Genomic DNA, 20,669 nt, shown 5'->3' on the forward strand with positions numbered 1-20,669 from the left:
CTCAAGTTGCAGTGGGGGAGATTTAGGTTGGATATTAGGAAAAACTTTTTCACTAGGAGGGTGGTAAAACACTGGAATGCGTTACCTAGGGAGGTGGTGGAATCTTCTTCCTTAGAAGTTTTTAAGGTCAGGCTTGACAAAGCCCTGGCTGGGATGATTTAATTGGGGATCGGTCCTGCTTTGAGCAGGGGGTTGGACTAGATGACCTCCTGAGGTCCCTTCCAACCCTGATATTCAATGATTCTCTGACAAGGTTTTCCGGAGAAAGTCGATTCTTTCTATTACAGTTTTGAGTAATTGCCCACCTCCACAAATAGACTTTAATTTTCAAATATCTAAATGGCTTTCATGAGACGGAGAGGCCTAAGGACAACATTGGAATTAGGGCTACAGGCAGAACAAAGGGAATGCACCCTACTCCTGGGGAGTGGCAGGCATCACTCCCTAGGCAACCCTTCGGCAGCTGATTGACAAGATCCAGAGGGCATTCCGCACAACCAACCCCACGCAGGGATTTTGAGATGGGTAGAAAGGGAAGGTACCCCTCCTTTGCCCACATGCTCCCCACCAAAAATTTCTTCTCTTAAGCAATGATCCCTACACGTACATATAAAAGATTTCAGAGTGATTTACAAGGGTGGGGACTATAATCCCTTCATACAAAGATGGAAAGTGAGATGCCAGCTGAGAGACTTGTCCAAGGATAAACAGTGAGTCAGTGACAGAGCCAGGAACAGACCCTCTTCCCCCCATCAGCTCCCCCCAACCCAAATGACTAGATACTGCTACAGCCCCAGAAGATTTAACCCACCACCTCACCTGTGCAGCTCATCATCAGAGGGAGAGTACTTGGAGGTTACATCAGCAAGGTCACCAAAGATCTGTTTACTGTAAACGGTTAGTGAGGACAGCAGAATCAGCTCCTGCCATGTGGAACTTAGCAGGCAAGTATAGTCCTTGATTGAGAGTTCACAGAAGAATGGCAGCTTCTTAATCCAAGCAATCTGCCTGAAAAGCAACTCATCTGCCAGACGACACAGCAATGCAAACAGCTCTGCCTGAGTCACTTTATACCTGCAGTAACAGTTAATAGGAAAACATAAAAACGGATTAAAAACATTGGAACACAAGGCACCAGGACAACAAGATAACATCTGCGTGTGTCTTAATTCCTGGTGACCACAGTGTCACCCAGTGGTGAGAACAGAAACTGACTGCTGGCTTTTCTGCTCCTGAGCCCACAGATAGCAGGTGATGAAAGGTACCATCCCTGCACCTGTGTTTTCCCCAGAGAAGAATGCCATCCCTGCAGATGCTGACTGAACCTAACTAGCAATCTTCTCACTCTACCAGCAGCTCTGCTCTCAGGAAGCCTCCTGCAGTCCTGGATACCAGACAGATTAACAAGCTGCTGCTGCTTCCCATTTACAAGGGAAGCGGACGCTGTACTCCAAAGATGTGCAAATTATTATGCAAAGAACAGAAAAGTGATTTCACTTGTGAAATAGATCCTCTCAGCCTACAGACATTAGCATCACAGTCTCAGCTCTAGCCCTTGGATGACATTCTTTGGCTACTGGTTTCAGAATCAGGCATAGTTTATTTAATTACCTATACACATGCAAAATTAAGAGATCTGTAAATACGTTATTATGAATTTAAATACTCAAAAGGTGTTCCCCCAATAACAATTTATGCACGTTCCATGTGCTGTGCATACAGAGACAGTACCGGCTTTACAATGGAGCGGCTCAGGGCAGCCTCACTCCACCAAATCACGTGCACTTACCCATCTTCAATAAGCATTGGAGTGCCAAGTGGTTCCAGGTCCTCAGCTGACACTAACTGATTGATAAGACTATGTGACTGGGGATCTAGGCTTCGGGTCTGTGGGGGCATCAGAGCTGAGTGAGCAGAATAGTTAAAAAGGTGCGGTAGGTACTGATAGTGCGTGGACACTGGAGTCCCAATATATTGATCCCTGAGTGCAGTGAATCCATTCAGCTCCACAGACCTACTGAAAAGGGAAGATCTATTTAAAAGACTGGACAAACTCCATCTAATTCATTACAATCTTTCATCCAGCTCAGGGACAGATGGAAATAACGCTTCATAGAAAAGAAAAGGGATGAAAAATCCCTTCTGGTTAAATTCTGTGGTGAAAGCAATCAAGAGCATGCAGACAAGCTGCTTCATACTTGCATCATGTCCAGCCTGACCTCCATGCTAGTTCCATTTACTGTGATTTTCTAAAAACTCTGCCGCTTAGAAAGCATTCTTAGATTAAATCACATAGCCAAGGTTTGTGCTAAGCATTTCCATCTCTACTTACTGAAAGGCCCAGAATTTAGGTTTGTGAATAAAAAGGTTTACAAAACCTATGAATAAAAATATTTTCATTTACATTTTTAAAACAACTGATAATGGAAGAGTATGTATGTGTGGGGGGACGGAAAGAGGGCTGGGGGGGGGGGTTGGTTTGGCATTTAAACATTCTTTCCCGTGTTTGCAACCCAAGTACTGAAACAATGTGCTAGGGGATGCGAACCTGAGAGTAACACAAACTATAAAGTAATTAGAAAATCAAATAAGCTGACTAGCTCATTTTCAACATACAAACAAAATGAAACGGAAGAAAGTAAACAGACAGCATTAATACTGAAAGGTAAATTATGTGTATAAAATTTTCAGATTTTCATAATCTGAAGTGGTATTAAAACAGATTAAAATATTTGCTTTAAATGTAAGACCTTTAACACAACGTTTCTTTGTCAATCTTTCATGAGACTTTTACTCTCAGATCACACTGGATTGATCTAACACAGTGTATATGTCTCTAGCTAAAATATGTTTACAAAGAGGTCAGCATTCGCAAGATGTGTTTGAGTTACACATCAAAATGCTCATTTTCACTTTTGGCCCAAAATGCAGCCCTCAGGGAAATACAGGCAGAGTTACATTCATCTGAAATTCTTCCAATGGAAACTCCCACCTTGAAGACGGAGTAGAAACAGGTGATGGCTGGTTGCTCTCAGAAACTCCATTCCCAGGAGAACTATGGTCACTGTCTCCATTGTTACTCCAAGAGATGTTTGCCTCCCCCTCAAATTCTTGTCCAGACATAATTCGTTCAATCTCCTCCTCGGATATCTTTTGGGTAAAAATGACGACAGTTAGTGAGCCTTATTCCAGCCAAGCACAGAGTTAAGCGAGGCTCTGAACTGCACGTACTGCTGCTTTAGTGTGGAAAAATTACTAAAGCCTAGAATTCTTGAGAGGGATCTTTTATATGGGAGGAACGTTCAAACACACTTAAAATCTTCCATGCTTTTCTTATTGTTTTCCTATTTTTTACTAATGAGGGATTTGTTTTTAAATAAGGATTACAGAATTATATGACTGCCCAGTCATAACAGTACAAGCCAAGTGAAGTCAATGTGGTTCTACTTAGGGAAGGAAGTTCGTATAAATGAGGCCAGAATGAGAGTGTAAGGCAGAAAGAGAAAGTTACTGACCTTATAGAAACTGGAGGTTCTTTGAGATGCGTGGTCCCTATCTGTGTTCCACTGAGTACACATGTGCTCCACGTACCAGGAACTGGAGAATTTAGAAAGCAGCATCCATTGGTCCACACATGTGCCCCGGCTCACTTCATGCCTCCGACAGAGGAGATAAAGCACGGGGCAGACCGACCACCTCTGTCTTCTCCACTGCAAATCAGAGAAGTTCCGAAGCAGAGGGGAAGGAGGGCAGGTAGTGGAAGTGGAATACAGATAGAGACCACACATCTCGAAGAAGCTCCAGTTACTATAAGGTAAGTAACTTTCTTTTCTTCGATAGCTGGTCCCTTTGTGCATTCCATTGTGGGTGACTGACAAGCAGTACTCGAATAAGAGGAGTGTGTTAGGTCATAGATGGCAGAGCCAAATGAAGGACTGATGTTCCAAGAGATGCAATCAGCAGAGGAGTTCTGCACCAAGAGACAGTGTCAAGCAAATGTATGGACTGAGCTCCATGTAGCTCCCTTACAAATATGAAATGGAGGCACCTCTTGAAGTGACACCATAGATGTTGCTTGCGCTCTTCCCCATGAGGGGAAGATCAGACAGCTGACAGAGCAAAATACACCCAGAGACCCATTTTGAGATTCTTTGAGAGGATATATCCTGACCTCTGACCCTTTCTGCTATGGGATTTCTTGATTGTTTCCCTTCTTTGCAGGTAAAAGGCTAAGACTCGCTGAATGTGAAGGGAATGCTGCCTTTCTTCTGAGGATGTGTGAGGTTTTGAGAAGAACACAGGTCAGTGGATACACTGGTTCAGGTGAAACGCAGAGACTACTCTGGGAATTAATTTAGGGTGTAGACATAATGAAACCCTGTCCTTATGAAATACAGAATAAGGAAGACCTACCATCAATACCCCAAGCTCATCAACCCTCCTGGATGAGGTGATGGCTACGAGGAATGCAACTTTCAGGAATAAGACAGACATGGAGCAAGAAGCTAATGGTTCAAAAGGAGGATTAGTTTAGAGAACAAGGTTCAAGCCCCATTGAGCATGAGGCTTTTTTTTTTTTTTTAAAATAGGCAGAAAGGTTCTGATTGACTAGCAGATTCTGGAAAGGCCTAGAGGGTGTGCAAAGATCAAGTAGCTCTGTGAAGGCAGATGGTATGCACTGATTGCTGCCAAGCGGATCCATAACGAATTGACAGGCAAACCTGCTGTCTTCAAGGAAAAAATATAGTCCAGAATGAATGGAATACCTGTTGCTTCTCGAGGAACAGGCCTGGAGAAATAGGCCCAGATAAATGCTTCCCCTTGACTAGGTAACATTTCCTAGTGGAATCCTTCCTATGAGGAAAGACATTCTGCACAGCTTCAGAACATGACTGCTCTAAGGATGACGCCCATCCAAAAACTAGGCTCTGAGATGAAGCAGCCGTTGGCTGGAATGCCTGATAGTGCCATGCCCTTGAGTCAGGAGATAGGAAAATGTAGGAATGTGATCGGTGCCCAAAATGCCATGGGAAGGAACCAAAACCATCTGGGCCAGTTGGGGGCAATGAGATTAACTCATGCCCTTTCCTGCCAAATCTTGTGCAAAACTCGAGGCAGAGGAGTGGTGGTAGAGGGAAGGCATAGTTCAGATGATCTGACTATGGAAGTAGTGTTGCCCTGTGAGTGACAACTCAGGGCTCCTCTAGAACAGTATATGTTGCACTTTCTAATTTGTTGGAGAGGAACAAGTCCCTGGTGGTGTCCCCTGTGGAGCAAAAATATTGTTTACCACAGAGTCATGAAGCTCCCACTTGTGATCAAATGCAAAGTGTCTGCTGAGAGAGTCCACTAGCACATTCTGGTTTCCTCAGGGGTAGACACTGACAGGGTAATCTGATTGCCAATGCACCAGTTCCGCAGGCTGACCACTTCTGCACATGGCAAAGGGGAGGGGGCAGGCGGGGCTCACTCCTTATTTGTTGTTGTAAAAGACAGCTGTGATGTTGTCTGACACAGAGCGCATGGTGACCTTAAACAAATGGGAGAAAGGTTTTGCAAGCTCTTCGAACTGCTTGTAACTCTAGAACATTGATGTGCATCTGGACTCTCAAGATGTCCAGATTACTTGCTCTGTATGGTTGTCCACGTGGACTCTCCAACCCAACAGTGATGCATTGATAATTACTGTCCTGTCTGGTGCACAGGCTACTGCTTATTGAGGACCAGTCTTGGCAACCATTTTCCCTTCATCTATGACAGCCTGGAAATGAGCTCTGTCCTGCTGGGGGAGACTGTCAACGGAGTCTGAATTTTGAATAGTTTAGGAAGTCATACTTAGCCAATAGTGCTTGGTAGCTGGCTATTCTGAACTGGAGGCTAGAAGAAGAAAATACTTTCTCCTTCCCAATAAGTTGAGATGCTTGCCCTCTTTATCAGTCAGGGTAGATTGCGGGTGTTTCTGCCCAGAACTCTCTACAGCCATTTGGACCACCAAAAATTAGGAGTAGAGTGAAAGAACAGAAATTCCATCACCTTGGCTGGGACAGAGTCCCATTTCTCTGCCCTCTTGGGCATGGAGATGCAGGTAGCTGGGGATTGCCAGACCACCCTAGCTGGCTCCAGGATAGTTTTATTAACCAAAAGCACTATTCTACTGGAGGCGGAGGGCTGAAGGTTGTCCAGGAGCTTGTGTTGAGGCTCCTGAACCTCCTCAAGAGGAATCTGCAGCTCCCCTCCAATTTTACAAATCTGTTCCTTGAAGTGCTTATAGTCATTGGAGGAGGCTGGAGACATTGAAATCACTACCTCATTTGGCGATGAAGACGGCAATCTCGTCTGATCTTGTAGAACTGCTTGATCCAGTGTGTACTTCTATTCCTCAATAAAATCTGGGGGCAGCTCCAGTTGTCCCCTCAAAGGGGAGGGAAGGGGTGACTCTCCAGCAAACCACTGAGATGGTACTGGTCCCATGGCCCCCAGCGTGGCCAAAAGAATGGGTCAGATGGGGGTTGCTGTTGTCCCTAAGGCATGATGAGGCAGAGGTTGGTCCCAAGCTGTTCCTGGAAGGTGTTTTGGAGGAGGACATAATGATCCATCTCCTAATGAGGAAAAAGTTATTTTAGTTCCAACACGGTTGCCACTGTAGGGAAATCACAGCCCAAAGATGGATAGGGAGACAAACTCCTTCAAAAGGCCAGCTCCCCTGGTGGGAGATGGGGGAGGGATAGCTCAGTGGTTTGAGCACTGGCCTGCTAAACCCAAGGCTGTGAGTTCAATCCTCAAGGGGGCCATTGAGGGACCTGGGGCAAAAATTGGGGATTGGTCCTGCTTTGAGCAGGGGGTTGGACTATACCTCCTGAGGTGTCGTTAGAAGCAGCATAGGTCTCGTCTCTTACCAGAGCCGCCAGAGCCACACTAGAGACAGCGTGCCAAAGCTGTTGAAGTCCGATGGAACTGCATGTCACCAATGCTCTCAGCTACCGGTCTTCATTGGTGCCGGGGGAAGTCAGGGCTTGTGCTCAGGAGGTACTGGTCCACCCAATCATGACATGGTGCCAATGAAGCCCTATACTTGTGGGCTCCCTTATCATGCCTCAGACTTAGTATGTACTAAGTTCCCTTGGGCTGGGTTAGTGCTCAGTTTACGCAGGGCTACATATGACTTAAGTGGATTTGGAGGAAGACTTATCCTCTTGCTTATGAGAATGCTCCCTGCTCTCCCAACAAGACTCTACTGAGGGTAGACTCCTTCGTTCCTGTTTCAGACCTCATGGAAGTAGACATGCTGCTTGCTGAGTCAGGCCAAAATGGGGGGGTGGGGGGGAAGGGTCCCTCAGCCACAGTCTGATAGTGGCCTCATGGCCCTTTCCATTAGGTGCTTCCTAAGGGGAAATTCCACCCTTTCAGGGTATGGCTAGAGAACAAACAGATACCGCACCTTGCTGCAATGTGGGCTTCCCTGACACAGTACAAGCAGCATTGGTGGTTTTCACTGACGGAGGAGGATCACAGGCAGGAAGCACAAATTTTGAAGCCCATAGTCCTGGGCACAGTCCAGTACCCAAAGGAAGTCTGGGGAAGAGGTGGTGCTCCCCAGGTCAGAGAGACTGGCTAACTATAAAACACTAAAACTGGCAGATAAAAACTTCAAAACTCTTGAATACTAAAACTATTTAGAGATATCTAAATACACTTTCACAGCTAAAGAAAAAAGCTGAAGCATTCGAAACAGGAGTGTCCAACCCGGATCAGGAAGTGGTGAGAAGGAACCAGAGAGGCAGTCAATCTGCCCTAACATTTATGTCCTCAGTCGCAGGCACAAGGTGAGCCAAGGTACATGTGTGGACCAATGGACACTGCTTTCAAGATTCTTCAGCTTCAGGCATACCCACAGCATACACACAGTGAGATGCACATCAGATTAGCACTGGAAGAGCAATTACTAGATCTGGACCATTTTGCTTCCTTACAGCCCACAGCATTTCCCTATGATTTAACTGCATGTGTCTGGAGAGGTGAACTGCGAAATTTGGAATTAATATTCCAGAAGCAGCAGCTGGGCTGGGATCAGTATTACTCAGATATTTTTCTCCTCTTTTTTTTTTTGTATACAGACCATATTTCCTTTCCTTCCCGTCCACTCCAGTTCTGTGCTGTAGTGAGTAGAGATTTTCATAGATACACAGCCATGGACAGTGTCATGTAAGGCTCTTTCTATATTATTAAAATAAATAGTATTTTTAAAATAGTGTTTCTTGCTGCAGGCTGGAAAATGGCAAATCATTTCTCACTTGTTCAGGAGAAGCTATTGTGCCAAATTACCTAGCATTTTATAAGACATCTCCAGACATGCTGCCCCATCAATCAGGAAGACATTTATTGGGTACCCCACTTGCAACAACTTAAGAAATTGTGGTATGGACACTGCAAGATTTACTGGGAGCTTTGCAGGGATTGAAGTGCTTGTCCTGACTTACGAAGGACAGAAGGTTTCCTACAGTCTGATCAAGTAGTTTAGAGATTGTCATTTTATTCATGTAGCCAGCTGATGACATGGCCCCAGTGGGTTACAGGTTATGTCTCTAGGGCCAGGCAAGATCAGGGCTTTATTTACAAATCTGCTGCCTAAATGGAATGCATCCTTAATGACACGGGGCTGGCTGGAAGACTGTCACCAAATTAATTCAGGCCTAAATCTTGGGCCTGGTTGCTTCCATGGCATAGAGCCTTGAGATGTTAAGTAACCGTCCTGGGTTCTGCGGTGCAGCAGCCAACACAGATCCTAAAGAGAAATATCCAGCACATTCAAGGCAGTCCTGAAACACCTACATACCCCCCAACTCCAACTCAACCCCTTCTCCTAGGGTGTGTTGTCCACGACTGTGCCTCATGCGGCAGTTAGAGGCAGCAGAAATGATGTCAAGGGACGCTCTGAGCATATGCAGCCTCCCGGCAGGATAGCAATGTTTTCTCCCCTTCAAAGCCTTAACGACTCGGTCACCTTCCCCGTTTCCTGAAGTAGCATGATGGTGTCTTTGTACAAATGTGCTCTGGTGTCATGTGATTAAAGGCTAACAAACAGTACAGAAACTGAAGAGCACTGCACTAGGGAAAGTGAAAATACGCTTACCTGGACAGGTCCAATACTTTTGTTCCTGCCTCCTGGCATGCCATCTTCTCTGATTGCTGAAAGGAAAGAGCCAAACGCTGGTTAGGAACACCACTGTTCTTTCGCATTCTGGAATGCTATTACACAGAGAACACCTGGCCTGCAGGAAATCGCCTGTTGTCTAGAGAGACATTGAATCGGAGTTTTATTTTGTTAATTAAAGCAGCTCACGTGTATTTCCCCCCGGGGGAAAGGAGAGGCTGTGTAGTATGTATTGAGATTCCCACTTGCAATGTGAACCACAAAAATATTTACTTGGCTGACAAGGGCAATCAGAGATTTAAGTAATATTTATATAGCCACTGCAGATCCTCAAGTGAAAGGTGATGTAGAAATGAAAAAGTACCATATCACCACCAACTGCCTGAAAATTCAAGAGATGATAAAAGGAAAGCACCCCACTGTACCACTAATGAGAACTGGTTGAAGTAGCAATGTTCTCCACAGCAGGGTGTGTCCCCCCTTCACTAGTACTGGGATGTATACGCCTATGCCAGTGGTGGGCAAACTTTCTGGCCCGATGGCCACATCCAGGTGCGAAACAGTATGGAGGGCCGGGTAGGGAAGGCTGTGCCTCCCAAAACAGGCTGGCCGCGGCCCCCTATCCGCCTCCTCCCACTTCCCGCCCCCTGCCTGTCCCCCTGAAAACCCCCAACCCATCCAACCCCCCTACTCCTTGTCCCCTGAACACCCCCTCCCGGAACCCCTGCCCCTAACTGCCCCCCCAGGACCCAACCCCCTATCTAACCCCCCCCGCTCCCCGACCGCCCCCCCCAAACCTCCGCCCCATCCAACCTCCCCCTGACTGCCCCCCAGGACCCCCTGCCCCTTAACAACCCCCCCAGCCCCCTTATCATGCCGCTCAGAGCAGCATGTCTGGCCGCCGCACCACCAGGCCGGAACCAGACATGCTGCCATACTGTCCTGCATGAGCGTGCAGCCCCGCCACCCAGAGCACTGCCAGCGTAGCTGTGTGGGAGGGCAGACAACAGGGGAGGGGCTGGGCGCGAGCCTCCCGGGCCAGGAGCTCAGGGGCCGGGCAGGACGGTCCCACAGACCATAGTTTGCCCACCTCTGGCCTATGCACTGTGCACAAAACCAATAGCAAACACCTCTCTGGATTAAACCAGGGTCCTTTCAGAGTGTTAACTGATTCCCTCTAGTGTTGAGGCTGCAGACAGCACAAAAGACAAGAGGCTTCCATCCCTGCTATTGCACAGGGTAAGGTCTCCTCAAGACACCACAGAACATGGAAAGGACACACTTTACAAGTTGCCTGTATGTGAACCAGTGACTTGAAATCCTAGCTGTTCGACTAGGTAAGGAGTTTTATTCCAAAAGGAGGAAGCCCTTTGAAAGGCTTCTAAATAGTGAGGCTTCATTTCTTAAAGGCTCACAAACCATTTATAGAAAGTCTCAATTGTATTCAATTTAGAGCTAGTTTCACCTCTATTTGGTGTTTTCTCTATTCTCCCACAACCCCACTTTCTTCTATTACCAGGGAAATCCTGCATGGGAAAAGGACCATTGTGCCAAAAGATTTCAGCTGCTCCTGCTGCTTATTCTTCCAGCTGAAGCCCCTCTTAAGTTTGTGAAATTGTGACCCAATAACCCTTTTATGCTGGCAAGGAGGTTCCAGGAATGCCCTGATTCTGGTAGGTACATTCTGGTTTACCACAGAATGTCACATGAGGTCTTTAGTGAAAGATCAATAATGCTGGTCGTTAGTATCACACTGAAATGTACGTACTGACATTGTATGAAATTACATATATAGACAAAAAACAGGCTCCTAGAGCCCATACAAAGGTCTGAGTCTCCAGCAGAGGCGAAAACTAGACAAGAGGTGTTTATTTACCTGTCTCTCTGTTAGGATGCAAATTAAGCACTGCGAGCTAACACTCATTTATATACAAAGTCAATGGAGAGATGTGAAAATCAACAGGGAAGCAGCGCAGAGGAAAAAACCACAGGTGGTTATCCTGTCTCTGAGGACAGACAATGAACATTGGGGAATTCAAGTAGAAGGCAAAAAGGGGCATCCCCATATCCTGCATGTAGGAAGCAAATGGACAGCGTGTTTACATAATTGAAAATGAAATCTCATCCAGTCTTGATTGAAACACTGCAAGGCACTTTGGGGATGAGATAAAACTTTTTAGCCAGGAGGTTAGACTGTTAGTTAACTTTAGTCCCTAGAAAGCATGCTACAATTTTGTTTTATATGTAATCACCATTTGTTTCCACTATTCATACTTACTATCGCTTGAATCCTGACTTTTTGACAACAAACATTCTTGTTTTCACCAGAAACATATCTCAGTGCTGTGATCAAGGTGCTTATCCGGAGTCAAATCATACAAAAGGGTGCATACACCATGGGTGTAGTTTGGGGGGGTGGGGCGTTGTCCCCCAAACTGCAAGCCTCAGGCAGGCGTGAAATTTGCTCCCAGATGAGCAGCCCTGTTGGCCTGACTGGTGCTTCCCCCCCTCCAAATATATAAGTCAAACTGCACCTATGGTGTACACTGTTCTTTGGGGCTGCAGATCTGGTATTTCTGTGAGTGTTCAGCGGATGAGTCGCTGACCACTACAGGGAAATGCTTCAAAGGGACTCAAGGACTGGAGTGCACATATTGTAAGGCAAGGTAAGAGCTGGCATAGCCCAGAGGAGTGTGCTTGAGTGACTGACAGGTGGTGCTGTCATGGAACTGACAGCCCGTTAGGCATAAGCAAGACTCCCTCAGGCTGGAGGGAGGGGGTGAAACAAGATGACTCTTAGTCCCGAGTATCCTGAGAATCGACACATAGGTCACAATCCCTTTCCTGGCCACCCACCGTAGACACAGCTCAACGTGGAAGACGACTCATCCCAGGCGCAAAGCAGCCTCTGACTGCTGTGGGGTACCCTCACCCTCCCTCTGCAGGAGCTGATGAATGACTCATGCAGCAGTGCACAGTAAGGGGGCAGGAGTAAAAAAATAAAAAATATATATATAAAAAAATCCAAGGATAAACTTCAGCCCCAGTACAAATAATCCCAGGGAAGCCTAGTGACTCCCAGTAGCAAGTCACTGTTTCAACAGGGGTTCTCCAACGTTTTCATTCTTCAGTGCACTTCATCGGTGAGATGACTTCAAGGTATGTTCACCCTGCAGCTCGGAGCAGGCCTCGCAACCAGGGCAGAGAGACTCACACTTGCGGGGCTTGAGCTAGAGAGCTAAGAACAATAGTGTGGGACATTGAGGCTCAGGATCCAGCTCGAGCTGTCAAGCCTACCTGACTTCCAAGGCTTGAGAGGCCCATCTGCAGCCTGAACCACAAGGCAAGGGAGAAGCTACCACAGCCAAAGCTGTACAGATAAAAGGGCATCACCTCTGGCTGGGCAGCCTGCGGACTGGCACTCAGGCGAGGAGGCAGCAGCAGCATTCTTCATTAGCCTCAGGAGGGAGAAGATTCCATCCACAGCCCCGTAAAACCAGGCTGCGTTAATGAAATACAGAATGCCTGAAGGATGCCTAGGAGCTAGCATCACACACATGGGGTCTGTGTTTTACAGCATGCCCTGTCACTCCAGCACTGCCCACCTCCCTGCTGAACTGGTTTGACAAGCTGCCAGCCATCCTTCAAAATAGGCATGTGCAACCAGAAGAGCAACTACAGTCTCCAAATGAGCGAACACCTCCTACAACCTCCTGTACTCTTGGGCCTATTCTGTCCACCCGCAGCACTGAATTGTAATGCTTACCCTGAACACTCAGTCACTGAACGGGATCTTCCTCTTCATTTTGTTTGCTTATCTGATTTTCATAGCAAAGGTGTAATCCAGATCAGGGCTCTAGCTGATGCAAGCCCCATACTTTGTACTCACCGATACTACTTTATGCAGACATCTGCAGAGATGCTGCACACCTGGCAGCAGCAGTCCTTTTTGCTGTTCAGCACCCCTATTTTGGGCTCCCCCTTTCTTTACGCAATAGTAATTACAAGGTGCTTTGCCTGCCTCAAGGTTTTTTTTTTTTTAAATCATGCTTAGAAACGTCATTTATTTAGTATGTTTTCAAGTGGGATTTTTGAGAGATTTTTGTTACCCCTTGTGAAGTGCTCCCAGTTCTGTAATGCCTGTAGACGTGATGTTTGGTGATGGGTCACATGGTGGGGACAGTTCTGTTAACCTGTGTAACATTTCTTTCATGACTTACATGCTAGAAAATGCTTGATGCTAGAACAGGCTGCTCTCCAAGCATTCCTGCACTACCTGTCTTGGTTACCAGGCCCTGTCAAAGGCTCTTCTGGAGAGAAATGGCAAGTTGGACTCCTTGTAAGCTGAATGCTAAGGGGCCTGTCCACCCTACAAAAAGATACGTTTAAACATGGTTGTGAAATATATTTGTGGACCAATCATGCTATAACTTTTTTTCTGGCCAATGAGGACAGAAAATAAACCACTGTGAAATTATGCTTGAAACTTGGTACCTACTGGGGTAAAAAAAATGAGCAACTTTCCTGTCCACCCAATAGCCATATAACAACACATCTGAGCCACAAAGATCTTTGAAGATGGTGAGTTGATAAGTTACACAGGTCTTGTTTGGAAACCCCCCCAGTTTAAAATTTATTTATTTTTTTATACACACAACTGAAAAGCCATCCAGCCTGGAGCATTGTGAACAGCTATAAATAATGTTACCACCAGTCACCCTTTTTTTTTTTTTTTTTTACCATTCTAAAAGAACATCTGGGTTTTCATCTACAGAAAAAGCCCTAGCTATTTGACTTTGCTCTTCAGTGAGATTAATTAATGGAGTTTCCCAGGAGAAGGAAGGAAAGAAAGGAAAACTAGTCTTTTTCACTGTGGTATGCCTGAGCAGTGGCCAGGAGATGTCGCTGTTTCCTTCTGAACGAGCAGCAGCTAAAGCCTCCCCTATGTACTCCCTATGTACAACGGCAGATTAAAGAATTCCCGGAATTTACCGGAGCCCACTGAAAACTGGGACTCCAGCTTTCATTGCAGGGCAGAGACTTGGAATGTAGTCAGTCCAGGGAAAGGGGAGCTAGCAGGAATGAGGCCTGCATCACTTCACAGTAATCCCCCATTGGCCACTCAAGGAGCAGTGGAGATTTAAACTTTTGTGGGTCGATATTTAAAGAATAGATTACTGTACGGTTTTGATAATGTCTCTGACAACTGCTAGGGGAAGGTGGTGCATTTCTGGTGTGGCAAGGGCCTCTCACCAATAGACTCAGCATTATCATAACATCTACAAGAAGGTAGGAGGCAAAGCACACCAACCAGGAAAAGTAAAGCGACCATTTCTCCAACCCTGGGGAGTTTTGATCATTCAGAACACAATTCTCCAAGTTTAAATTTAGCCAGGCCTAACCCTTGTTCCCACTGAGCACAATGCCCTTGGATCTTTTATGAGCACAAATGGTCAGGGCATCATTTTTTTCATCTCATCTCAAACACCATTTACTGTAATGAAGTTTCACTATAAAACAGTATTTGTGGAGCTCTGGGTTTAGTGACTGTATAACATATTCTGTAAGAACATCTAAGAATGAATTTGGTGATGGCTTTCACATTCGTGATAACAAAGTCTTAGGAGAATTAATAGTTGGGTTTAAAAGAAATGACATTTCTGCTTCTGAATCCAGGAAACAGCTTTTCCCACAAGGACTACTCATTTGCCTTCTGAGGCCTAATACCCTCTATGCATATCAAAGGAGCAAGCCTGAACAATCACTGTATTACAGCTTCACCTCGTTCTACTCAAATTTCCTGTTTGTTGTTGCTAAGCTAAAAAAAAATCTGCTTTTAAAAAGTTTAGGAGGCCACATTGCCAAGGATTTAAATGGTCAAAATGTTGGTGCGCCAGTGAACACAAATGCATACCAAAATCAAACTAGGAAGGTTAGTTTTTAAAAATCAGTTTTTCATTCCAGGGAAGAGTAAAAACAATCCTTGTCAAGTTAAAACAGGGAGTTGATGGGCTAATTAACCACATTAAAACTTCTTTACAAGAGCACTTTTCTATTTAAATTAAAAGCCCGCATCATGTGCGCACCCTAGATTACAAAAACCCTGCATGGCCCATTTAACCACACACCAGTCATCCCCTGATCAAAATGACAACCATATTATCTGATGCTGCATTGCATTTTAGACCCATTGCTTCTGTCAGTGTTCAGATGAAAGGAAATATAACAAAGATTTACTTTAGGTCTTTTCACAGACAATGTCTAAACTGAATATTCCATTATAAAACTGTCACCCGTAACTCCTCTCCCTTCACTGACTAGGTCAGTTTTTGGACCGTCATTTCTGTGGCCATTCCACAACTAGTTTAATAGCTATATGATACAAAGGCAGTAAGCTACCACACGAACTAAAACAAATGGATTTTCTCCTCAGTAGTAGAGAGGCAATCACATCTGACTGAAGAAGAAGCTAATACAACAGGTTTTCAAACTGATCAGTGTGTTCCAAACTTGATCTACCTAAGGAGATTATATGACAGAGCTCCCCAAATTAAAAGTGCAGAGCTCCTACTTTGCATCACCCTGCTTGGTGAAACTGTACCTGGCAGAAAAGTGGTAGACTATTAATGAACTATTATGATATAAGAGCCACCTCATGAAGAAAGTTCCAAGTGTAAGAGGACACATTCTTTGGGGGATGATTGAGGAAGGGTCCAACTATGGCCTGTGATTAAAAGTCAGGCATTCCTGATGTCCGTGAAATCTTTTCCTGTCCCTAACTTTCAAGGCCTTTCTGTGGTCTCCAAGGATTTTTTAAAGGGCTATTTAAAGCTATTTCAAGGAGGAGTACTCCAGCAAATGGTAGCTGTAGTAAAAGTCCCTTCCCCTACCCTTTCCAAAAACATTTGTCCTTGCTAGGACGTCATGTTTGGTTACGTTTTAAAAATCAATCTTGGCACAAGTCAGTTTTCCAATTCTAGTAATGGAGGCACAAACTCAGGTTTCCTTTGCACGGCATAAACGAGCTGGCACAGATTCAAAAGTGAAAGACAACATGCAAGGAGGGTGCTGCACTGTTACCCTCACTGAGTAGCTGATCATGGTAAACAATTTTAATTCCCATTTTTAAAATGGTGTCAGCTCTCAATCCCCGCCCCCCCCGCCGTTGCAACTCCATAGGTTTTTTGACAGAACTGGTTTGGAGCAAGCACACACAGGCCTGGTCTACACTAGCCTCTCTTCCCTAAAATTTAAGGCAGGAGATGAGAACTGAATTCCCACAGAACGCACAAAAGACATTTAAGTAGAGCCCTGCAAATCTGCGGATATCCGCAGACCATTCTTGCAGATAGTAGATCGGATGCAGATACAACAGCAAAGGGCTCTACTCACCGGCGGCCCCTGGCCTGTGATGTCCAGCTCGGGCAGCCAGGGGGCATATTGCACTCAGGGCCAGCAGCCAGGGCTGGGCGGCACCCGCTCGCTGTGCGGCTTCTTGTCCAGCAGCTCGGGCCCTTCAGGCAGCGCCAGCATCCCCACCATAACCCGGCCCGGCAGCACTGGCTGCGCTCCCAGTCCCGGGTCTGGCCTGCCGGCTCCTGGGCAGCAGGGCCCGCCCCCAGCCATGCGGATTGGAGAAGGCAGGGCCCCATCTCCATCCCTCTGCCCCTCTGTGATGGAACACACAGTGCTGCTGCTGTGTGCCATCGCTTGTGAGTCCCCGGGAGCAGCATGCGATGCGATGCCCCATCCCTCTGCCCACACCGTGCTGTCTTCTCGAGATTCTGCCCCTTACCCCCAGTCCCTACCATTGCACTGACTTGTCCCCACCCCCAACCCCTATGAGATGGCTTGCTGCTGCAGATGCAGACACAGGTAAAAGACAGCTAGCAGATTGCATACCGGATCGCAGTTGATCTTGGAGGATGTGAATTGGGTGTGGATCCTGAGCAGAGCTCTACATTTAAGTAGGGAGGAAATTAATTGTTTGAGTTGGATTAATCTTCCCTACCTGCTTAACACAAAAGCATGCCTATATTTGCCTTTTCTGTTAATAGGCAAATCACAAATTTCTCACCCTTCGAGTGGTCAAATAAGATAACAGTCTCTCAAAAAGCTTACCTCTAAAATGAGAAGGTTTGAAAACTTTCACCCCAGAAAAGTAGTTTGGGGAACATGATAAACCCCTGAAAACCGGGAGTAAAAATGAAAATGCCTCCTCAATCAGACACCAGTGTGTAGTGTCACTAGAAAGGACAATATGATACAGTAGTGTCAAAGCAGCTCAGTAGAATAGTTTGACAGGTACTGTCCACATCCAGCACAGATTCCCAGAGCACAGCAAACACTGTTACTAAACTGAATCAATACTGTCTTTTGCGCCAAACCAAAATTATAAGTGAAGGGGATACCCAGTCCCCTGTGGGAGCAGAGAGAGTTATTCTTGTTAGTTTTTAACTGACTGCTTAAAGAAAACCAAAATGTTATGTTTTGAAGGTATTGAAAACTCAAACCAAAGAAGAAATCTTTCTACCCTCTCACAGAAAGAGGTGGCTTCTGTCACACAGAGGAACTTGCTGCAATGTCCTGCCCTGTGTGTGCACACTAAACAATTAAAGAAGCTTAATTCTCTTTACCTTTCCGATTCATCCCCATCTGGAGGCACTTGAGCAGCCTGCAATACTGGCATCTGTTTCGCTGTTTGCGTGACATGACACAGTTCTTGTCTCGACTGCATCTGTAAACCCGCTTGTTGCAAATGCTCCTTTTGAAAAACCCTTTGCAGCCTTCACAGGAGATGATACCATAGTGCAGACCTGTAGCTCTGTCTCCACAGATAAGGCAGGTTCGCTGATCAACCCGGTCATCTGGAAGAAAAACAACACTTCGTAGTTAGAAAATGGCATGCCTGAAAAAATAAATGATCTGAAACCTTCCTTATTCAGTGAGATATACATGCCTCCACCCTCGCACCCCATGTCTACAACAATGAAAATTAGATCACCGTACACCCACAAAGTAGAACCTTGTGAAGCTCCTGGCATACACACACAGCATACTACTGACAGCCCGAAGGGAACCCTTAGCACCAGTGAGATCCTACAGAATAGGTCTGTGTGCATGGGAAAGACATCCCAGCTCAATCTCAGAAATGGCCTAATTTCAAATTAAATACTCAAGAAGATTTTAGGAGAAGTGTGTTGACACTGAAGACCTTTAACAAGAAAGGATGAGCATCTAATGGTTGAAATCCAAGCAGCAGAATGTCCTTGGGTAGCCACAGCATTATCGCCCTTAAGGAAGGTGTGGCTAGATTAGATATATAAAACATGGTGTCTCCTGTAAGGAACTGACAGTGTTCCACTGTGGACTTAAGCATCACACAAGGATCTGAGAGGGGAGTGCCAAACCTGCTTCTTGAAAAAAATCAAATCAAACAAAACAAAACCACACTACAAGAGAGAAATAGGGCAAAGAGACAGACTACCTGCTCTTTCACACTCCCCGTTCCATGTACCACTTACAGACACTTGGATATTTCCCCTAACCCTACCATCTGCTACCCACTAATAAATAAATGACCGAAGAAGTGGCCAAGAGAGAGATTGCATCACATTTACAACATCAGAATCCAATACCATAACACCACCATAGCAGAAAGATGCTTGTCTCCTTCCCAAGTAACGCAAAGAGAAGAGTTGAGATCAGTAGTGAAGGTTTCTTAACTGCACTAATATTGTCCCCACCCAGACTACAAGAATTCAAGTGCTAGGCTTCTCATCAGTTTCAGTCTCCAAGGGGCAACAGAACAACAGATTATGAGCAGTGATTCATTATCAGCTAATACTGAGGTTTCTCCTTCCACTCCCAGGCCTGAAATCTTCGGTAACATGTTAAATCTACACTTTCCAGGAGTCCCATTTGCAACCATAATAAACAAATAAAGCATTTCATTTCAATTTACATCAGGGGTTCTCAAACTGGGGGTCGGGACCCGTCAGGGGGTCACGAGGTTATTATACGGGGGGGAAGCTGTCAGCCTCCACCCCAGACCCCACATTGCCTCCAGCATTTATAATGGTGCTAAATATATTAAAAAGTGTTTTTAATTCATAAGGGGGGGGGGAAATCACACTCAGACGCTTGCTGTGTGAAAGGGGTCACCAGTACAAAAGTTTGAGAACCACTAATTTAGATTTCAGATGAGATCAAGACCAAGAATTCTAATATGATCTGGTGGTGGTGAAGGAAGAAATCATACAGAGGAAAGTCTAAGATGCCTTAAAAACAAACAAAACAAAAAAAAAACCCACAAAAGTGCCCCATTCACCCAATAAGTTAATTTAACAAAAAAATTATACAAATGTAAGGGGATTGTTGGCCCCTCACGGAAACTTACGTGTTTTTTTGGTTGGCCCTCTCCCAGTACCAAAAGAAAGGGGAAGGGCCAATGAGATATCAAGACCCTGAGTCTGACAGTCCCCAGGGCCAATGGGGAGAGGCCAACAATCAGGCCAGCAGCCTGACTGACAAGACAGGCAGGCCAATGAGGGAGTCTGGAGCACGGGGTCCCGTACTCCACCTGAGCTGGAGCTGCCTGGCCAGAAGGGCTGAGCTAAGGAGAGCGCAGAGCGAGAGCCCCAGCAGCAGTCCAGGGAGCGGAGCAACAGCAGCACTGAAGCACAGTGGAGCTGGAGCAGTCCAGAGCCAGATGCAGTGAGCAGCTGAGAAGCACAAGAGGGACGCTAGCAGAGGGCCCAGTGCAGGGAGAAGCTGCCAGCCGAGGGGTCTTGCAGGCTGGACTTGGAGAGGGATCATAACTAGGGCCCTACCAAATTCACAATCCATTTTGGTCAATTTCATGGTCATAGGATTTTTAAAATGGTAAATTTCATGATCTCAGCTATTTAAACCTGAAATGTAAGTGTTGTAATTGTAGAGGTCCTGACCCAAAAAGGAGCTGTGGAGAGACTGCAAGGTTACCGGGTGGCGGTGCGGGTGGGGGGTTGTGGTACTGCTACCCTTACTTCTGCGCTGCTGCTGGCGGGGGGCTGCCTTCAGAGCTGGGCACCCAGCCAACAGCCGCCGCTCTCCAGCCACCCAGCTCTGAAGGCAGCGCAGAAGTAAGGGTGGCAATACCACGAGCCCCCTAAAATAACCTCTTGACCCCCCTGCAACTCCCTTTTTGGTCAGGATCCCCAAATGGAGAAATACTGGTCTCCCCCCACAAAATCTGTATTGTATAGGGAAAAGCACACAAAAGACCAGATTTCACGGGGGGGAAGCCAGATTTCACAGTCTGTGATGTGGTTTTCATGGCTGTGAATTTGGTAGGGCCTTATTCATAACCCTGACAGAGGAGCTGACGCTGGGGGGAAGGGCACTGCCACCTAGAGGCTGAGGGTGTGTGGCCACTGCCAGAGCAAGCGTCTGACCTGCGGCATGCCTGAAGCCAGAGCTGTCCCTTGGGTACAGCAAATCAGGGCGACCGCCCCAGACCCCACGGGCTGGGAGGCAA

General features: G+C 46.1%; 1 protein-coding gene across 4 annotated transcripts in view; it reads right to left on the reverse strand.

The window, feature by feature from the left end:
• Positions 1–20,669, reverse strand: part of NR6A1 (nuclear receptor subfamily 6 group A member 1) — a 189,463-nt gene that overhangs the window by 17,782 nt on the left and 151,012 nt on the right. For 2 of the 4 annotated variants that reach the window (XM_073314004.1, XM_073314002.1), the window contains 5 exons: positions 17,788–18,018; positions 9,131–9,186; positions 2,993–3,150; positions 1,790–2,017; positions 820–1,074 (listed from right to left, as the gene is read on the reverse strand). In XM_073314004.1, coding sequence (XP_073170105.1) covers positions 820–1,074; positions 1,790–2,017; positions 2,993–3,150; positions 9,131–9,186; positions 17,788–18,018 — 928 coding nt within the window. The remainder of the gene's footprint in view (positions 1–819; positions 1,075–1,789; positions 2,018–2,992; positions 3,151–9,130; positions 9,187–17,787; positions 18,019–20,669) is intronic. The other 2 variants (XM_073314003.1, XM_073314005.1) reach the window with 2 other exon arrangements.

The sequence above is a fragment of the Lepidochelys kempii genome, chromosome 16 (assembly GCF_965140265.1).
Source record: "Lepidochelys kempii isolate rLepKem1 chromosome 16, rLepKem1.hap2, whole genome shotgun sequence".
Lineage (NCBI taxonomy): Eukaryota > Metazoa > Chordata > Testudines > Cheloniidae > Lepidochelys > Lepidochelys kempii.